This window comes from Trematomus bernacchii, unplaced genomic scaffold, assembly GCF_902827165.1.
Source record: "Trematomus bernacchii unplaced genomic scaffold, fTreBer1.1, whole genome shotgun sequence".
Lineage (NCBI taxonomy): Eukaryota > Metazoa > Chordata > Actinopteri > Perciformes > Nototheniidae > Trematomus > Trematomus bernacchii.
Window position 1 is genome coordinate 650442 of NW_022987626.1, and position 19844 is coordinate 670285.

The 19844-nt window shown below is 40.1% G+C and overlaps 1 protein-coding gene across 1 annotated transcript in view; it reads left to right on the forward strand.

Annotated features, from left to right (window-relative positions):
* The window catches only part of zmat4a (zinc finger, matrin-type 4a), a gene marked incomplete at its 3' end in the record, with an annotated part of 149723 nt that overhangs the window by 96570 nt on the left and 33309 nt on the right, over nucleotides 1-19844 (forward strand). The window contains exon 4 of the mRNA XM_034132962.1: nucleotides 8004-8160. Coding sequence (XP_033988853.1) covers nucleotides 8004-8160 — 157 coding nt within the window. The remainder of the gene's footprint in view (nucleotides 1-8003; nucleotides 8161-19844) is intronic.

Below are 19844 nucleotides of genomic sequence, written 5' to 3' on the forward strand. Positions count from 1 at the left end.
TGCCAGGATTTGATAGAAGGGAGAGTCTCGGTTTTCTGGGAGTTTATTCCAGATGTTTGGAGTATATTTTGCATTTAAGACCTTCTGACAGTATGGCTACGGTTCGAAACCACCAGCCTTTAGATTGGTGAACGACCATCATCAGAGCTACATCCAATCCTTTTATTATAAGATCAATAAAGCCTTTCTGCAAAAGTCTTCACCATGTTCTTCTTTTTTGCAATAGGAAAAATGCAGCTTGATGAGTCTGTTTGTCTAAATCAAACTTTGAGACATCCCAGAGCCTCATAAAGACTCTTCTTAGAGACAAACAACACAACATCTTGGATGCCTCACAACTTCCCAAATAAGGGAATACCATGCCTTTCTGATCTTTATCTTCTACAAGCAAGTGTTCAGTTTTAATGCTCCAAATACCGGGATTAAACTCCCAGAGAACCTCCCTTCTTTGAAATCCTGGCTGAAGACTTTTCCATTTTTTGCTGCCTTTTAATTTGATCAAATGACTTTCTCCTATGGGAATTTTCTATTTTAATGACTTCCCTCGCAAGCATCACAAAGGCTAAGAGTTCAAGTTAGCTGCAAAGTTTTTGGCCATCGATCGTACTGTTTTACAGCTTCTACGACGTGTTTAAGTAATGTTCATATGGTAGGAAAGGGGATGATGCTGTTGGTGCTGTCAGGTGGAAGAGTGAATTTGGAGAAGTTACAGGTGTTTATTTCAAGATCAGAGCTCCTCAGACATCTTATCCCAGTGAAAAGTTCTCTCTTTTTGTGTGTGATCTATTGACCAATTGGTCTTTGACACATCACAATAACACTTTACAGTAAGCAATCGTATCATCCTCTCCTAAAGTGTTTGCCATCCTCTGCCCCTCAGCGTATTCAGAGAGCTGGATGTCTGCTTACCGCCGCCCACACACTCACATTCTCTCGGGAGAAGCCTTTTGAGTGGAAGCCAAACACTTCTCCTCCATCATGAAAACGGGAGTTCAACTCTTTGAAAAAGGAGGGCAAGAGGCGAATTCTCCCACCTGTTTCAACTCCTGCTTCATATCCAAATCGTTAAAGCATTAATTAGCTTAATCACTAGCCTCATTAGTGTAATTGGCACATGAAATACAATGTGGTTACGGACACGGTTGGTTTATCAAGCTGATGTTTATGTGGGGTCAAGCTCAAGAGTCACATGACCCTACTTTGGTATTACTGAGTACCTAATGACGTGGGAAACTGTGGTTGTTGTCTGATGAAGAATGGTGAGTTTAAAATGTCATCATCCTGTGTGAGTGTATGCTAATGCTTCCTGAGTAAACACACATTTTGCACATCTGAAATAAAATTAAGAGTCACGTCACACACAGTCAGGGCTTTGATGCAATGATTCAAAGCGTCAACAACCCCGCTGGGTTTTTCCAATTTCATAGTTTCAGCGGACCATTATGAGCGTAATATTTCAGTAATTTCATGGATTTTATTCTGAGGTTGGTCAGTGGCTAGGTTATCTCTCAGTACAGTACCAGAGCAGTGGCCTTGTCATGTTGTTTTGATGGGGTGATGTAGAAAATACCAGGGTTAAATGGATGGTTTTGGATCCATTTTGGACTTTATTTTAAAGGAAAAGTCTACTTAACAGTGAGGGAATAGTTTGACAGTTTGGAAATGGATTATTTAGGTTTCTTGCTGACAGTTAGCTGAGAACATTGATACCATTTAAATATCTATACGCTAAATAAGTAGTTCAACCTGTTATTAGGCTAGTTTAGCTAAACCTCACTTAGCTGTCTTAAGACTACATATGTAGCATCAACCTGTTATTGACTAGCTTAGCTTAGCTCTCTCGAGACTGAAGCTTAAAGCTGTTATTGATTAGCTTAGCCTAGCTTACCTGTCTGAGCACTCCATATGTAGCATTAACCTGCTTTTAGCTTAGCTTATATTGAATATGCAACCCAGTCTCACGGCATTTCGTGTTATTAGTCACGAAATTAATTTAATCTATTGATTCGTGTTCACCAACACGATTTTCACCTTTTTTCGTGTCACACAGAACGATTTTAAATGCAACGTATTTCTATTGGTAGTATGTTTCGTGCCTGCAACACGTCTTTTTGTCCGGTCGGGTCTTGGAAGACCGGAAGCTGTGTGGTTCATAAAAACATGTTCTTACTCAATATCTTACCCTAAGCCTAACCCTAACCCTTTTATTTTAAATTGTATAATGTCTGAGTTTTGTTGCCGTCAGTGAGGAAAAGAAATGGCTCAGAGCCTCAGAATACTGACATCTGTATTTTATGTCATCTTTTTTTCCTTCTAATTTGTTATTATTTGGTGCAGGCACGAAACATACTACCAATATAAATACATTGCTTCTAAAATCGTTCTGTGTCAGAATACTGAAATCTGTATTTTTTTAAATGTCTTTTTCCTTCTAATTTGTTATTATTTACATTGCTTTTAAAATTGTTCTGTGTGACACGAAAAAAATGGCGAAATCGTGAACACGAATCAATAGATTAATTTCGTGACTATAACACGAAATGCCGTGAGACTGTGTTGGAATATGAAGCTTTGAACAGTTATTGACTAGCTTAGCTTAGCTTAGCTGCCTCAAGACTGCATATGTAGCTTTAACCTAGGGCTGTGCAATTCATCGTATTTTAATCGCAATTACGATTTTGGCCTGCCACAATTACGAAAACAACATAATCGAAAAAAACAATTATTTAGCTTTGCTAGGTTGTGACAGTGCAACATATTTGATCTAATTAATTTTGGTCTCATTTATTTGTATTTATCATATTTATATATGTTTAGTAGCTTGTTGAAGTGCGCTCCAAAATATTTGTTGTATTTATTTTGATATTATTTATTTAAATGTATCATTTATTTTATTTATTTTTGTATTGGTTTTTCAGTTGAATTATACGTTCAGGGTAATCAACAGTTAAAAAGATACTGTTCAAATTATTATTTGTATTTGTTTTAAAGTCAATGAATAATCGTATTTAATAATCGTGACATCAATTATTGACCCAAATAATCGTGATTATGATTTTTGCCATAATCGCACAGCCCTACTTTAACCTGCTATTGATTAGCTTAGCCTAGTTTACCTGTCTGAGGACTGAATATGTAGCGTTAACCTGCTATATATTAGCTTAGCTTATATTGAATATGAAGCTTTGAACAGTTATTGACGAGCTTAGCTTAGCTTCACTTAGCTTAAGAACTAGTCCAGTACAAAACATCCAATACAAAATAATAACGTATTGTTTTTACACGTTGGCTTTTGTGTGGATTGACCTTGTAACTACAGTACTGAGCTTTTGACTGGTAGGTTAATCTGTTACCTGGACAGAGATGGCTTATTGCAAACTATACTTTCACTTGCTAGGCTAAGCTAAGTGTCTCCTGCCTTAGCTTTATATTTAGGTAGAGTTGCTCTCATCTCATGTTTTACTTATTTCTGTCTTCCACTATATGGTAAAGATCTCTGTATATAGAAGGATACATGCAGATTTTGGCTTATTGAATGTGATTGAGGGGTCCTTGGGGTAATTAGGAAATGCTAAATCATATATTGGTTTGTTTGTTGACGCTTTTTTTAAAGCTGTAAAATAAAATCAGTGGCAGCTGTTGAGCACCGACTCACATTCAGCTTTCTTAATGAGCAGCAGCGTGAAGAGGCTTAAATCAGAGGACTGACTTTATAATTGGTTTGGTTTGTGTCCAAGATCATTTGTTGCCAAGAGATACACATGTTGTTGCTGAATTACAACGCACTTAATCAACAAATTAGGTAAATCAACCTGATGTACGCTGGCAATCAATGTAACCTACTCAAGAACATCTGCAGTAGTCTTTGAAAGAAATCTATCATTGTTTTAAAAGGCACCATTTAATTCAGATAGTCATTCCATTTAATGTTCCTGCTGATGTTCAGGTGTATATCAGTGTGTAGTGTCTCTACTTTAAAGAGTCCTCTCCTGCTCATGTTCAGGTGTATATCAGTATGTAGTGTCTCTACTTTAAAGAGTCCTCTCCTGCTGATGTTCAGGTGTATATCAGTGTGTAGTGTCTCTACTTTAAAGAGTCCTCTCCTGCTCATGTTCAGGTGTATATCAGTATGTAGTGTCTCTACTTTAAAGAGTCCTCTCCTGCTGATGTTCAGGTGTATATCAGTATTTTGTGTCTCTACTTTAAAGAGTCCTCTTCTGCTGATGTTCAGGTGTATATCAGTATGTAGTGTCTCTACTTTAAAGAGTCCTCTCCTGCTGATGTTCAGGTGTATATCAGTATGTAGTGTCTCTACTTTAAAGAGTCCTCTCCTGCTGATGTTCAGGTGGATATCAGTATGTAGTGTCTCTACTTTAAAGAGTCCTCTCCTGCTGATGTTCAGGTGTATATCAGTATGTAGTGTCTCTACTTTAAAGAGTCCTCTCCTGCTGATGTTCAGGTGTATATCAGTATGTAGTGTCTCTACTTTAAAGAGTCCTCTCTTGCTGATGTTCAGGTGTATATCAGTATGTAGTGTCTCTACTTTAAAGAGTCCTCTCCTGCTGATGTTCAGGTGTATATCAGTATGTAGTGTCTCTACTTTAAAGAGTCCTCTCCTGCTGATGTTCAGGTGTATATCAGTATGTAGTTTCTCTACTTTAAAGAGTCCTCTCCTGCTGATGTTCAGGTGGATATCAGTATGTAGTGTCTCTACTTTAAAGAGTCCTCTCCTGCTGATGTTCAGGTGTATATCAGTATGTAGTGTCTCTACTTTAAAGAGTTCTCTCCTGATGATGTTCAGGTGTATATCAGTATGTAGTGTCTCTACTTTAAAGAGTCCTCTCCTGCTGAGGTTCAGGTGTATATCAGTATGTAGTGTCTCTACTTTAAAGAGTCCTCTCCTGCTGTTGTTCCGGTGTATATCAGTATGTAGTGTCTCTACTTTAAAGAGTCCTCTCCTGCTGTCATCTTATATTCAGACACAGTGAAAGTGAATCAGCATATGATGCAAAGTCTTACTGTAACTATTAGCGTTGGAGCTATTGTGTGATGGATATGAAAGGACTCACTATCTCATTAGTCTCGAGCTGAAACAACCAGTGGCGGCCGGCCCATAGGGGCGCTAGGGGCGCCGCCCCCCCTCTTTCCACATTAAAAATATAAAAAAAATAAAAAAAATAAAAATATATATATTTAAAAAATATATCTTTTATTTTTATTTTTATTTTTAATAAACAAGGTAAATATTATATAATTGGTATCAGTAAAATGTATAATCTACAATAAAATCTTGTTTAAAATTGTGTTACGATGTCTAAAGTTACTGATAAGTCACATGTTTCCTGCCTGGCCTTGCCCGTGTATCATTACTCCCTCTCGTCTGGGCGCTATGTACAGCGCCCAGACGAGAGGGCAGCAAGTGCAGCAGAAGCCAACTGTTGCTATCTTTAAACTATGCCGCCGAAACATAATTTCAGCCAATCAGTGTCGTCAAATCTGATGGTCACAGGGCTCCTAGGTCAACGCCCGGTGCAGTCTGTGAGTTGTTTGGACTCATATCCAAGGAGACAAAACAGGAAGCTGTCATACACTCTGGAAGCTACCATTAGCAGCTAATGAAAACTCCGTTTTTGACATAAAAATGGAATTATGAATCATCAATCATTTTTCAAAGTGACAGACACATTGGATTAACCTATGGATTAACCTTCAGCTGCGTTTTTCTCGTTTTTGATCAAAATTGTTATTCTGCAAAAGGTGAGCATATCTCCGTGTTTTTGCTACCTAAAAATCGCTCAGTGATGATACTTATATTTGTTTGTGCATATCCGATAAGTATATCGATTGATTTATACCTAGAGTGCGTTAGCATTTTTTCGCTCAGGGCTCATTTAGACGCTTCTTGTGAGACTTGTGTTTTGTTTCGGTAAACATGGTTCATATCATCAGTTAGCTGCGTTTTCTCTGAGTAGGACACATGAATAGTTTATTACATTTTAAGAAGCCCTGAGACACAGTTTCGTGAGAAAAAAAACGGGGGAAAAAAGCCCCTTAACAGGTTAAATGGGAATTAAATCATTTTAAGTAATTTTGAGTGTTCCCAAAGCCCCGGTGTTCTGCAGTTTGTGTGGGCCTACTGTACTGTTGCACAGTTTATGCTGTAGAAAGTATGTCCAGGACAAGGTGTTTGGAAGTTTTGGAAGATTCATAGCTAACCACACTGAAGTTATGGAGGTATTGATCAGTCTTCTCATATTTTTAAGCCTCAAATTGTCCTTCCCCCCCCCCTCTAACATCACCAGAAGTCATAATTTAGGGGGTCTTTTCTCAAAAAAAATTAGCGGGGGAGCAATACCCTAGTATTGTTTGATCACCATTTCCACAGCCCCACCTAAAATATTTTCGACCAGCCGCCACTGGAAACAACTCAATTAAAAAAACACTTTACACACTTTTCTCCTTCCTGTATCTGGTGTAAAAGAGCAGACGGAGAGTCAGACATCTGATCGAGGTCAGGAGTTCGCCTCTCCTCCTGCTCACTCCTCTGCTCAAACTGTAGCATCCATCTCTCGTTGCATTGAGTTTCCCACTTTCCTCCATATTCTCATTCATCACAGTGTCATGGGTTTTACTGCGGCACGCACATATGGAGGCTCAGGGAGGGGTCCACCATCACCCCTTAAAACTGAGATGACTCCATTTACATCCCACCAGGATCCAAAGTCTTTGCACCCCGTGCGCTCATCTGAATAAAAGTGCTTGTGATTATTGGTGTGTTTAATGTGCAGCTGTTTTGCTAGAACAGTATAATGTGCTTTCTCCGTAATGGAAGTATTCAGGTCTTTAACTTGTGCTAATGGTTTTTTTTATTGTCTTTTAGCATTTGCCGTATTGTGAACTTCTACATTTCATGTTTAATTATTTTATTGTGTTGTTATTTTAAATATAACTTGTTTTCAGGGTGACTTTACAACACAAAATAGCCTCTTTGTTAACTTACAGAAATCTTCATTAATGTGCGCTGACCCTGCCAAATAAACTAATACATTAATTAAAAGTACTAATACAATCGTGTCAATTAAAAAGTACTCAATCTGCCATTGACTTGCCTTCATTTGTAAAATATATCACTGTCTATGGTATGACATTATTATATTGTTAATATAATCCCATCAATTAGCATTTTAATGTGGCAGACATTTAACATTGGGGTACAAAAAGTGTTCATGTTTAAGACTTTGTTTCTTACCTTTAAATAATAGATATGTTTAACTTCTTGTACCTGCTTTTCTACCGGTCTATTCATCTAGAAAGCAACTAAAGCTGTCAGTAAAAGTAGAATACATTGTTCCCCATTGACATGCATTTGTGTAGAAGTATCATAGAACAGAAGCACTCAAGTAAAGAACCTCACAATTGTATTTACCCTCCATCACTGTGTTTTCTACACAACACCTCCTGTGCCCAAAGATGAATGCTTGTGTTGGATTCTTGTATGTTTAGTTCAGTGTAGTTTAGTTTACTTGTTTCTAGTGTCGTGGACAGTCCCCATTGATCAACTGTCACAGAAAACAGTAAATGGAGCAGCTTTAGCCAACATGGCTAATTTCCAGCTGTTGTCCCCGGCCAGATGATAATAGACACCTTTTCAAATTCACAATACATCAACAGCATTAGTTATTAAGAAAGGATGAAAGACAAGTAGATAGAGGCGAAAGGATAAAAGAGAACAATAACATGCAAACAACACATATTACTACATACATGTCACATATAGCACATCACAACCACATGACAGAAACGAGGGAAACATCCATGATCACAACATGTAACACACACACCATATCCAGCACAGACTAGTGTGTGTAGTCCTCAGTGAACCATGTTTTTAAGTGAGCTGTGAAGGTGGTATATGTATGTATGTCTTTGATTTGAGTGGGTAGAGAGTTCCAGTTTTGTATTGCTGTGTTTCATTAAAAAGTTATTTCTGTGTTTGTTTTCAGGGCAGCGACAAAGGCGACGTGGACAAGAATAAGTGCTGCACGCTGTGCAACATGTCCTTCACCTCCGCCGTGGTGGCACAGTCACACTACCAGGGAAAGATCCACGCCAAGAGGCTAAAACTGCTGCTGGGGGAGCAGCCGGTCATCACAGCCAAAGGTAAGGCCCCTGTCACTGATGCATTGTGGGTATGAATGATAGAGGAGGAGCTACAGGGGATTTATTTTAGAGTCGTGCAGGAATTAGTCGTAAAACATAGAAAAACTCTGCATTTTCGGTCCCCTGGTCTGGTGGTGAATTGTTTTCTGAATGTGTTTATGGTCTGAAATTAGGTCTGTGGTTAAAACAGGCTGAAGAGATTTTGACAGTTTGTCCTACGACATAAAATACGTCAGTAAATACCCCACTGGTGGATTTAAAAACAGAGGTTGCTAACAAGTGTCTAAATGAGACGACTAAACGCCATCACGCCCAACATTAGCCACCTTTAGCTTAGCGGTGGTGACGTGAAGTCATGTGACCGTGCTGTAGTTCCTTTATAGCCCAACATTAGCCACCTTTAGCTTAGCGGTGGTGACGTGAAGTCATGTGACCGTGCTGTAGTTCCTTTATAGCCCAACATTAGCCACCTTTAGCTTAGCGGTAGTGACGTGAAGTCATGTGACCGTGCTGTAGTTCCTTTATAGCCCAACATTAGCCACCTTTAGCTTAGCGGTAGTGACGTGAAGTCATGTGACCGTGCTGTAGTTCCTTTATAGCCCAACATTAGCCACCTTTAGCTTAGCGGTAGTGACGTGAAGTCATGTGACCGTGCTGTAGTTCCTTTATAGCCCAACATTAGCCTCCTTTAGCTTAGCGGTGGTGACGTGAAGTCATGTGACCGTGCTGTAGTTCCTTTATAGCCCAACATTAGCCTCCTTTAGCTTAGCGGTGGTGACGTGAAGTCATGTGACCGTGCTGTAGCTTTTTACTTCAGAAATTATAAAGTGCTGTTAATATGTGGAGATTATCCTCTAAACTAAACGTGTAGGAATCATAAACGTTTGTTTGACACAGAGATTATTTTCTGCTATAATCCAAAATCACATGGAGAAATCCCATTGGACCAGGGAGATGCTGCCTTCAGGGACCAAAACCACATCATCACTGCACAATTATATTCAGAAGAAAAATTACTAAGCAATGAGCCACAGGATGTGTTGATGTTTGGAGGTGTTGTTATGTGCGTGTGAAGTGGAGTAAAACCTCACTGCTGATTTTAAATAATGATGTTGAGTGTGTGTTCTCCACATATCTCTGAGCTGCAGTGCTAACAAACAGCATTGACAGTATATGAGTGTATATATTAGTGATGCAGTGCTCTGAAACATCAGATCCACTCAGAGGTGATGCACGGGTCAGGATATGGTTCAGAAGCCCAAAGGCCAGATCCAGGAGTCACTGTTATTGTTTCTGTTACTGAACTACTTCTGCGTTGTTGTGTTTTCAGTTATTTCTTTAGTTATAGCATTTGGTAAGGTTCAGCGAGATGACGTCAAAGGAATGATTTCCATTTTGGGAATGGTTGACATACCAGGAGTGACATAAGATAAGAAGATTGACACCACTATCATGTCTTAATGGGACATTTTAAATGTGTATCCTCCAGCCAGTTAGCTTAGCGTAGTTTAAAGTCTGGAAACTGTGGTAAAGAGCAAGCTCGTCTCTTTCAAATGGTACTGTTTCTCCCTGTCTATTTGAACATTGAATTCGGTCCCTATTTTTTATGTTTATGTGTGATTTGTACACAGCCTAAGTGCCATGGGAAAGACAGTATTCCTCCCTGTACTCCAATCTTGAAATATATCCAACTCATCAACTACAAAGACTTGGCTTGTTAAAACCAATATAAATGTTTATGACAAGGCACCAGTGTAATCTATGGTAATGTGAATTCATTAAAATAAATCACCAGACCTCTTTTGGTGCAGCCAAGCCTGTTTAAAGAGTGAAAGGAAAAACAAAGCGTGCATACGACGCTGGGATTTTGTAGAAAATGCGATGCTCGGTGCCCATCGTCTGACATTCACACATCACTTTCATTGAGATTATAATTTGGGACGGTCAGCTGCCAACCCAGCGTCAGGCTCAGATCCATTTCCACTCCCCTTCCTCCTCCATTAGTTTAAACTCACCTTGAGGTGTCAGCGCTCTTCTTTCTCCTCCACACATAAACCCAGAGTGAGCACACATCCATAAATGTTGCCTTATACATTTTAATGGGAGTCTATAACAATATTGGCAAAGGTTGTCTTATTGCGGATAACTTGTATATATTCAGCAATGTGGCTAATAAGACGTATTCTCAAGACTCCCCCCAAAGTTAAGAGGACCTACTCTGATCATTTTCAGGTGTATATCAGTATGTAGTGTGTCTACTTTAAAGAGTCCTCTCCTGCTGATGTTCAGGTGTATATCAGTATGTAGTTTCTCTACTTTAAAGAGTCCTCTCCTGCTGATGTTCAGGTGTATATCAGTATGTAGTGTCTCTACTTTAAAGAGTCCTCTCCTGCTGATGTTCAGGTGTATCTCAGTATGTAGTGTCTCTACTTTAAAGAGTCCTCTCCTGCTGATGTTCAGGTGTATATCAGTATGTAGTTTCTCTACTTTAAAGAGTCCTCTCCTGCTGATGTTCAGGTGTATATCACTATGTAGTGTCTCTACTTTAAAGAGTCCTCTCCTGCTGATGTTCAGGTGTATATCAGTATGTAGTGTCTCTACTTTAAAGAGTCCTCTCCTGCTGATGTTCAGGTGTATATCAGTATGTAGTGTCTCTACTTTAAAGAGTCCTCTCCTGCTGGTGTTCAGGTGTATATCACTATGTAGTGTCTCTACTTTAAAGAGTCCCTCTACGAAAAAACATGCACTAAAACCTAAAGAACTACAGGAGAGGGAAAGCCCTCTCTTAGTAAAGGGCCTCTTAAAGGGGGAAAGGCTGTTGTTGGTGAGGAAATACCGATGTGGGATGCATTACAAATGGTTTATTAATTGTTATTGTTTTTATTAATGTCAGAAACATCAGTATAAAAATGCACTGCTCTATCAGTCAACAGAAAAACTCCAACAAATTAGAAGTAAAGTATTTCTGAGCACAAACACAGTGCGCCAACAAACCACAGCAAACAAACACCAATCACTGTGGACTCAGGTGTCCCCGAACAATCAGAAAATATAATGTTTACCATGTTCATCGTTCACTGTTTACCCTCCGCTCATTATTCTCACAAAACTGCCAATTTGTGAGTCGATTCAGGTGAGCAGCTGTCACACACACACACACACACACACACACACACACACACACGCAGCACGCACGCACGCACGCACGCACGCACGCACGCACGCACGCACGCACGCACGCACGCACGCACGCACGCACGCACGCACGCACGCACGCACGCACGCACGCACGCACGCACGCACGCACGCACGCACGCACGCACGCACGCACGCACGCACGCACGCACACACACACACACGCACACACACACACTAGCTAGCCAATCGTAGCGCGAGTGTTTTTGTGATGTCACCATGTTCTGAAAGTAAACAGAGGAGTCCAATGGAGGCGTTTCAGGCAGGGAAGGGGTTGATGCAGGGAACACAGGGATTTTAGCCTTTGCAGACCATTTACATGCACTAAAACCTACAGAACACACTACAGGAGAGGGAAAAAGCACAACAAGGGCCTCATTGAGCATATAGTAGGACAGGATGTGCCTGCAGTTAATTCATGCCAACATTTTCTGTTACAGCTGAGATATAATTAACATCTTTAAGAGCTTCAATTGTTCAGCTTTTTAGTCTGTGTCCCGTTTACAATCGTCATGACGTAAAATGCTGCAGCTGCTCCTTCCTGTGCTGCGTTTAATACCCATCGTCCACCTGTGTGCTCTCTTCTCTCTTATGTATATGCATCGATCCCTCTCTCTCTTGTTGTGTCGGGCTGACATATGAAACGTCTCAGAGAGTGATCGAAACAGCCTGACGCCGGCTGAGGTCTGTATTCACTCTGAAAATAATACCCTTGGATAAATGAGAGGGATTGTGTGTTTTAAAGCAGAATGATGGGCTCTGTGTTTCTTTGTTTTGCACAGGTTAGGAGCTTTCGCTGTATGGAGGTGTATGTATTTGGTTTTCTGGCGAAAAGTTTCTCTATTTTATTGAGTTTTAGGTTATTATTTTCAGCTTTGAAACTCTAAATGGAATCAAACTTCTATACCCTCCCCAAAAAAGTTCATAAAACGTCACCTGTATTGAATAAAATGGTATGAAAACACAGAGGTAATTTGCAAAGAATAGATTACCAACACGATACAAAGGCTTTATTGCTACAGCATAGTTGTTTGGCGATGAAAGTCCAAAGTCCCAGGCTCCTTTACCAATGCACCGTACTATAAACGCAAGACATTCAAAGAAATACAGAATTAAAATAGTGCAAGAGACTTAATGGTGCGGGAATAAGGACAAATATACACATCAAATAGCAAAGATATAAAACACAATGCACATTTAAACACTGCACAGCAGAATAAATACTGTATTCTCTAATAATATCAAAGGATGCACAAAGAACATACAGTCGTAATATTTGGATTAAAGCTGCTTATTTCAAGTTTTCTAACCACTTTAAATTTGACAATACTATCACTAAAATGACGAAAAAAGCAGATTTATTCAGCGCTTCTCATGGGTCCTTTTTTGAAAAAGGAAAAGCCTGAAACATTTGAAACATCATGGGACACTAAACCTCTTCATTAATATTCATAGTTTGATGAAATACAAATATGAGACCCACAGATTCCCCTCAAGCAGAGACACTTTTCACTCGGCTCTGTCCCAAATGGAAAAGATGGAAAATGTCAATAAAAGGTTTTTTGTTTCTTGTCCAAACAACCCAGGTGAAGTAGAGGAAGTGTGAGCTGTTGTTTCATCCTCAGAAACACTCTGTTAAAAGCCCCCAGATGTGTCACAAATAGAAAATGTCAGACAGATAAACCCAGAGCAACGGCAGGTTGGGGATATTGATTTCTACATGAATAGCGTCAGCAGACCATCTCTCGGGACCCACTTTTGTTCCTGCTGTCAGCCGGCATTCATCCATTCAAGCTTGCAAAGCATTTTATACCCCGAACACCAAACATCCATGCAGGTGCTACTGTTAAAAAAAAGAGCTGATGAACACTGATGAGAATTCACAGCATCTCTGTTTCCATAAACTCTGCCTTCGAACAGATGGTGAACGTCCTTCCTTTGGGTCCATAACCATAATTCAAACCCATGTCAAAGATTTCTAAAACGCACCGTCATCAGTCTGAATCATTGCACTGAAAAGCCCTTCGTAAGCTCTTGATGAATTTCCAATTAACTTTCTGAACATGCAAGAATTTTATTCAGACCGTTGAATAGGAAATATTCTGTTAATGTTCAGGAGTATCTCAGTTTGTAGTGTGTCTACTTTAAAGAGTCCTCTCCTGCTGATGTTCAGGAGTATCTCAGTTTGTAGTGTGTCTACTTTAAAGAGTCCTCTCCTGCTGATGTTCAGGTGTATATCAGTATGTAGTGTCTCTACTTTAAAGAGTCCTCTCCTGCTGATGTTCAGGAGTATATCAGTTTGTAGTGTGTCTACTTTAAAGAGTCCTCTCCTGCTGATGTTCAGGTGTATATCAGTATGTAGTGTCTCTACTTTAAAGAGTCCTCTCCTGCTGATGTTCAGGTGTATATCAGTATGAAGTGTCTCTACTTTAAAGAGTCCTCTCCTGCTGATGTTCAGGTGTATATCAGTATGAAGTGTCTCTACTTTAAAGAGTCCTCTCCTGCTGATGTTCAGGTGTATATCAGTATGTAGTATCTCTACTTTAAAGGGTCCTCTCCTGCTCTTTATACATCCGTGGTTCATAACCATAGTCAAAAACCCATGATACAAATCTCCAAAACGCGCCGTCATTAATCTGAAATAAGAGCGTTGAACAATGTTGTTGAATCCCAGATGAACTTTCTGAACCAGCAAGAGTTGAAAATGAATGATTCATGTTTGTCTCTGTATCTTCGGCTACACTCAAATAACCCTAACATGCCTTTTAAATCTGGCATAGTTATGCTAATGTGAATGTTTACTCTGACCTATATAGCACATGCTCATCTGCATACGCTCCTAGTTGGATATCATCTCCTAGTGTTGCATTTTGTTGCAGTTCCTATTTCTATTTTAGATCACTAGGAGTCTGAATGACTGATAATTCCCCATTATTATGTTTATATAATCGCAGCCACATGCATTTTCACCCCCCCCCCCCCCCCCCCCCCCCCCCCCCCCCCCCGTTTCCTCTTCTGGCCTGATTCCAATTGTCTGGGCCGTGAGCGTAGTTCCTGCCATGAATGTCACTTCCTTTAACATCTGCAGCTTAATATGATGGATTCTCTGTATCTGAAACGCTTGCTATCAGAGCCACGGATCTCTTACTTCACATATAACTGGGGCTATAATCTGTTCACAGTGGAACAAAGTGTATGAATCATGCTAACATGTAAAGGCCGCCAGTGTTTTCCCCTTTCTTGCTCACTGCTATTCAAACAAGCTAATGTAGTGTCTCTACTTTAAAGAGTCCTCTCCTGCTGATGTTCAGGTGTATATCAGTATGTAGTGTCTCTACTTTAAAGAGTCCTCTCCTGCTGATGTTCAGGTGTATATCAGTATGTAGTGTCTCTACTTTAAAGAGTCCTCTCCTGCTGATGTTCAGGTGTATATCAGTATGTAGTGTCTCTACTTTAAAGAGTCCTCTCCTGCTGATGTTCAGGTGTATATCAGTATGTAGTGTCTCTACTTTAAAGAGTCCTCTCCTGCTGATGTTCAGGTGTATATCAGTATGTAGTGTCTCTACTTTAAAGAGTCCTCTCCTGCTGATGTTCAGGTGTATATCAGTATGTAGCGTCTCTACTTTAAAGAGTCCTCTCCTGCTGATGTTCAGGTGTATATCAGTATGTAGTGTCTCTACTTTAAAGAGTCCTCTCCTGCTGATGTTCAGGTGTATATCAGTATGTAGTGTCTCTACTTTAAAGAGTCCTCTCCTGCTGATGTTCAGGTGTATATCAGTATGTAGAGTCTCTACTTTAAAGAGTCCTCTCCTGCTGATGTTCAGGTGTATATCAGTATGTAGCGTCTCTACTTTAAAGAGTCCTCTCCTGCTGATGTTCAGGTGTATATCAGTATGTAGTGTCTCTACTTTAAAGAGTCCTCTCCTGCTGATGTTCAGGTGTATATCAGTATGTAGTGTCTCTACTTTAAAGAGTCCTCTCCTGCTGATGTTCAGGTGTATATCAGTATGTAGAGTCTCTACTTTAAAGAGTCCTCTCCTGCTGATGTTCAGGTGTATATCAGTATGTAGTGTCTCTTCTTTAAAGAGTCCTCTCCTGCTGATGTTCAGGTGTATATCAGTATGTAGTGTCTCTACTTTAAAGAGTCCTCTCCTGCTGATGTTCAGGTGTATATCAGTATGTAGTGACTCTACTTTAAAGAGTCCTCTCCTGCTGATGTCCAGGTGTATGTCAGTATTTAGTGTCTCTACTTTAAAGAGTCCTCTCCTGCTGATGTTCAGGTGTATATCAGTATGTAGCGTCTCTACTTTAAAGAGTCCTCTCCTGCTGATGTTCAGGTGTATATCAGTATGTAGTGTCTCTACTTTAAAGAGTCCTCTCCTGCTGATGTTCAGGTGTATATCAGTATGTAGTGTCTCTACTTTAAAGAGTCCTCTCCTGCTGATGTTCAGGTGTATATCAGTATGTAGTGTCTCTACTTTAAAGAGTCCTCTCCTGCTGATGTTCAGGTGTATATCAGTATGTAGTGTCTCTACTTTAAAGAGTCCTCTCCTGCTGATGTTCAGGTGTATATCAGTATGTAGTGTCTCTACTTTAAAGAGTCCTCTCCTGCTGATGTTCAGGTGTATATCAGTATGTAGTGTCTCTACTTTAAAGAGTCCTCTCCTGCTGATGTTCAGGTGTATATCAGTAGGTAGTGTCTCTACTTTAAAGAGTCCTCTCCTGCTGATGTTCAGGTGTATATCAGTATGTAGTTTCTCTACTTTAAAGAGTCCTCTCCTGCTGATGTTCAGGTGTATATCAGTATGTAGTGTCTCTACTTTAAAGAGTCCTCTCCTGCTGATGTTCAGGTGTATATCAGTATGTAGTGTCTCTACTTTAAAGAGTCCTCTCCTGCTGATGTTCAGGTGTATATCAGTATGTAGTGTCTCTACTTTAAAGAGTCCTCTCCTGCTGATGTTCAGGTGTATATCAGTATGTAGTGTCTCTACTTTAAAGAGTCCTCTCCTGCTGATGTTCAGGTGTATATCAGTATGTAGTGACTCTACTTTAAAGAGTCCTCTCCTGCTGATGTCCAGGTGTATGTCAGTATTTAGTGTCTCTACTTTAAAGAGTCCTCTCCTGCTGATGTTCAGGTGTATATCAGTATGTAGCGTCTCTACTTTAAAGAGTCCTCTCCTGCTGATGTTCAGGTGTATATCAGTATGTAGTGTCTCTACTTTAAAGAGTCCTCTCCTGCTGATGTTCAGGTGTATATCAGTATGTAGTGTCTCTACTTTAAAGAGTCCTCTCCTGCTGATGTTCAGGTGTATATCAGTATGTAGTGTCTCTACTTTAAAGAGTCCTCTCCTGCTGATGTTCAGGTGTATATCAGTATGTAGTGTCTCTACTTTAAAGAGTCCTCTCCTGCTGATGTTCAGGTGTATATCAGTATGTAGTGTCTCTACTTTAAAGAGTCCTCTCCTGCTGATGTTCAGGTGTATATCAGTATGTAGTGTCTCTACTTTAAAGAGTCCTCTCCTGCTGATGTTCAGGTGTATATCAGTATGTAGTGTCTCTACTTTAAAGAGTCCTCTCCTGCTGATGTTCAGGTGTATATCAGTATGTAGTGACTCTACTTTAAAGAGTCCTCTCCTGCTGATGTCCAGGTGTATGTCAGTATTTAGTGTCTCTACTTTAAAGAGTCCTCTCCTGCTGATGTTCAGGTGTATATCAGTATGTAGCGTCTCTACTTTAAAGAGTCCTCTCCTGCTGATGTTCAGGTGTATATCAGTATGTAGTGTCTCTACTTTAAAGAGTCCTCTCCTGCTGATGTTCAGGTGTATATCAGTATGTAGTGTCTCTACTTTAAAGAGTCCTCTCCTGCTGATGTTCAGGTGTATATCAGTATGTAGTGTCTCTACTTTAAAGAGTCCTCTCCTGCTGATGTTCAGGTGTATATCAGTATGTAGAGTCTCTACTTTAAAGAGTCCTCTCCTGCTGATGTTCAGGTGTATATCAGTATGTAGTGTCTCTTCTTTAAAGAGTCCTCTCCTGCTGATGTTCAGGTGTATATCAGTATGTAGTGTCTCTACTTTAAAGAGTCCTCTCCTGCTGATGTTCAGGTGTATATCAGTATGTAGTGACTCTACTTTAAAGAGTCCTCTCCTGCTGATGTCCAGGTGTATGTCAGTATTTAGTGTCTCTACTTTAAAGAGTCCTCTCCTGCTGATGTTCAGGTGTATATCAGTATGTAGCGTCTCTACTTTAAAGAGTCCTCTCCTGCTGATGTTCAGGTGTATATCAGTATGTAGTGTCTCTACTTTAAAGAGTCCTCTCCTGCTGATGTTCAGGTGTATATCAGTATGTAGTGTCTCTACTTTAAAGAGTCCTCTCCTGCTGATGTTCAGGTGTATATCAGTATGTAGTGTCTCTACTTTAAAGAGTCCTCTCCTGCTGATGTTCAGGTGTATATCAGTATGTAGTGTCTCTACTTTAAAGAGTCCTCTCCTGCTGATGTTCAGGTGTATATCAGTATGTAGTGTGTCTACTTTAAAGAGTCCTCTCCTGCTGATGTTCAGGTGTATATCAGTATGTAGTGTCTCTTCTTTCCATGTCCAGCAGGTTAAGTAAATATCACCTTATTCTTGTTTATCCTTTAACCAACTCACCAGACTTTTGAGGACAAACAGTGTGCAGTTCAGGTTGACCTTGTTTCAGATAGGATTACCTCTCAGGGATGGAGGTGTTTTGTTTGTTTGCTCTCCACGGCCTGCACAGCTTCCTCAGAGACGAACAGAAACATAAGAAAATGTTTCCTGTGCAGGCAGAGAGGAGGGGGGGGGGGGGCCTAAAAGGCTGCAGGATTTTAGGAAGAGACTCAGAGCACTTTGATCTCCTCTCCTCTCACAGGCTGTTCTCACTAAATGGGTCTACTTTGTGCCGCTGCTCCGTCTGCATACAAATGGCACATAAGGAGGGATTTGGCTTTTTAAACACAAGTCACTGCTCTGAACTGGAGCAGGTGAAAAGACGTGGCTGAGAAAGCAAATGTTGCATCAGTGCGGCAAATGGAAACCATGATGGGTATTTCTCTCCGCCTATTTGATCAATTCAAGTTGTTTCGTCTCGTTTCACGCCATTTGAAATTCCTCTTTATAGCAAATACTCAAGCTATTTTCCATGCATCTGTTCTTGGGATAGGATCATGCAAACACTTCAGAAATGGAACACACATATCCCTTTTTCCACTGAAATCCGTTTCTGTGCTGGTGCTAGTTCTGTTCACAGTTTGTATAACTTGGGAACAGTTTGGTTTTCCACTGCGCAGTGCTCAAGTGGAAGTTTTCTCAGTAATGCCAGCTTGTTTATCCATCACAATAACAGCAATGACAGACTGCTTTCGAGTGGTTTTTCTGTTGCTCTTATCCTTACGAAGATTGAATTAAAGAACGACTTCTCCAGCTTTTTACTGTCCACCAGACTGACCTGTCGAATAGTCTGAGACTATGACTCCACAGACTAATTCACTGTCTGTCTGTCGTACAAATAACGTTCCCTGATGCATTTCTTTTCAGTTTGTATCAATGTTTGCCAACTTACAGTAGCGCCGTAAATAAAGTGTATCTTGTATTTAATGGATCACAAAGCCAGTCTTTACTACATGTTGCTAAGATTGTTGTTTTTACCGACGTAGTTCTCACTATGATCTTAGTTGTGATGCTCTGAAATGACCATTTATGTATTGATTACACCTGATACCCGGTATTACATTATGTGTGGTTGGTATTAGTCACTTTGTAATCTCAGATCTACTGTTTCTGCCAACTATCTACTCATTGGCGTACTCGCTATAAACTCTTATTTCTCAGGTGAATCTTGCCCCATGCCTCCGATGTTACCCTCTTATGGATCTCGGTTCCAGCGTAGCAGATTTTTGTTTTTTTCCGGTTCGAGAGCTGGAAACACGAGAAACTAGTTCACCTTTGGCAGAAAACGGTTAAAAGTCGGTACACGTCTTTGGTTTTAAGTTTGACCAAAAACTGTCCTTCCATGACGCAGCCCTTGTCTAGATTTTGCATAATGTGTCTCTCCTATTAAGGGATATGTTTGCCTTGCCCTACGGTAGATTTCAATGGATTTTCTCTGTTGTGTTTTTAACCTAGTTGGTCAATTATTAGCAAACATGAATATGTTCTTTTTGTCCTCCGTCCTTACACCATGTAAAGCAACCTTGGGTCCCTTGAATGGCGCAATACAAATGTAATCTAATATTATTATTATTATTAAACAAAACCCCTCAAAAGCACAAAAGCAGGCACATGAAAGATCTGAATGAATACATTTGAACACGATTGAAATTGACGGCTGGAGAAGTCATCAGGAGATCTTTAAAGAGCAGCGAAGTCTCTACGAGCTCTGATCAGAAACCTCACAGCTCCGGTTTGTTTTCACTTCTCTGAATGAAGCCCAAACAAACGCCGCTCTATAGTTTTATAAAAAATGCATTT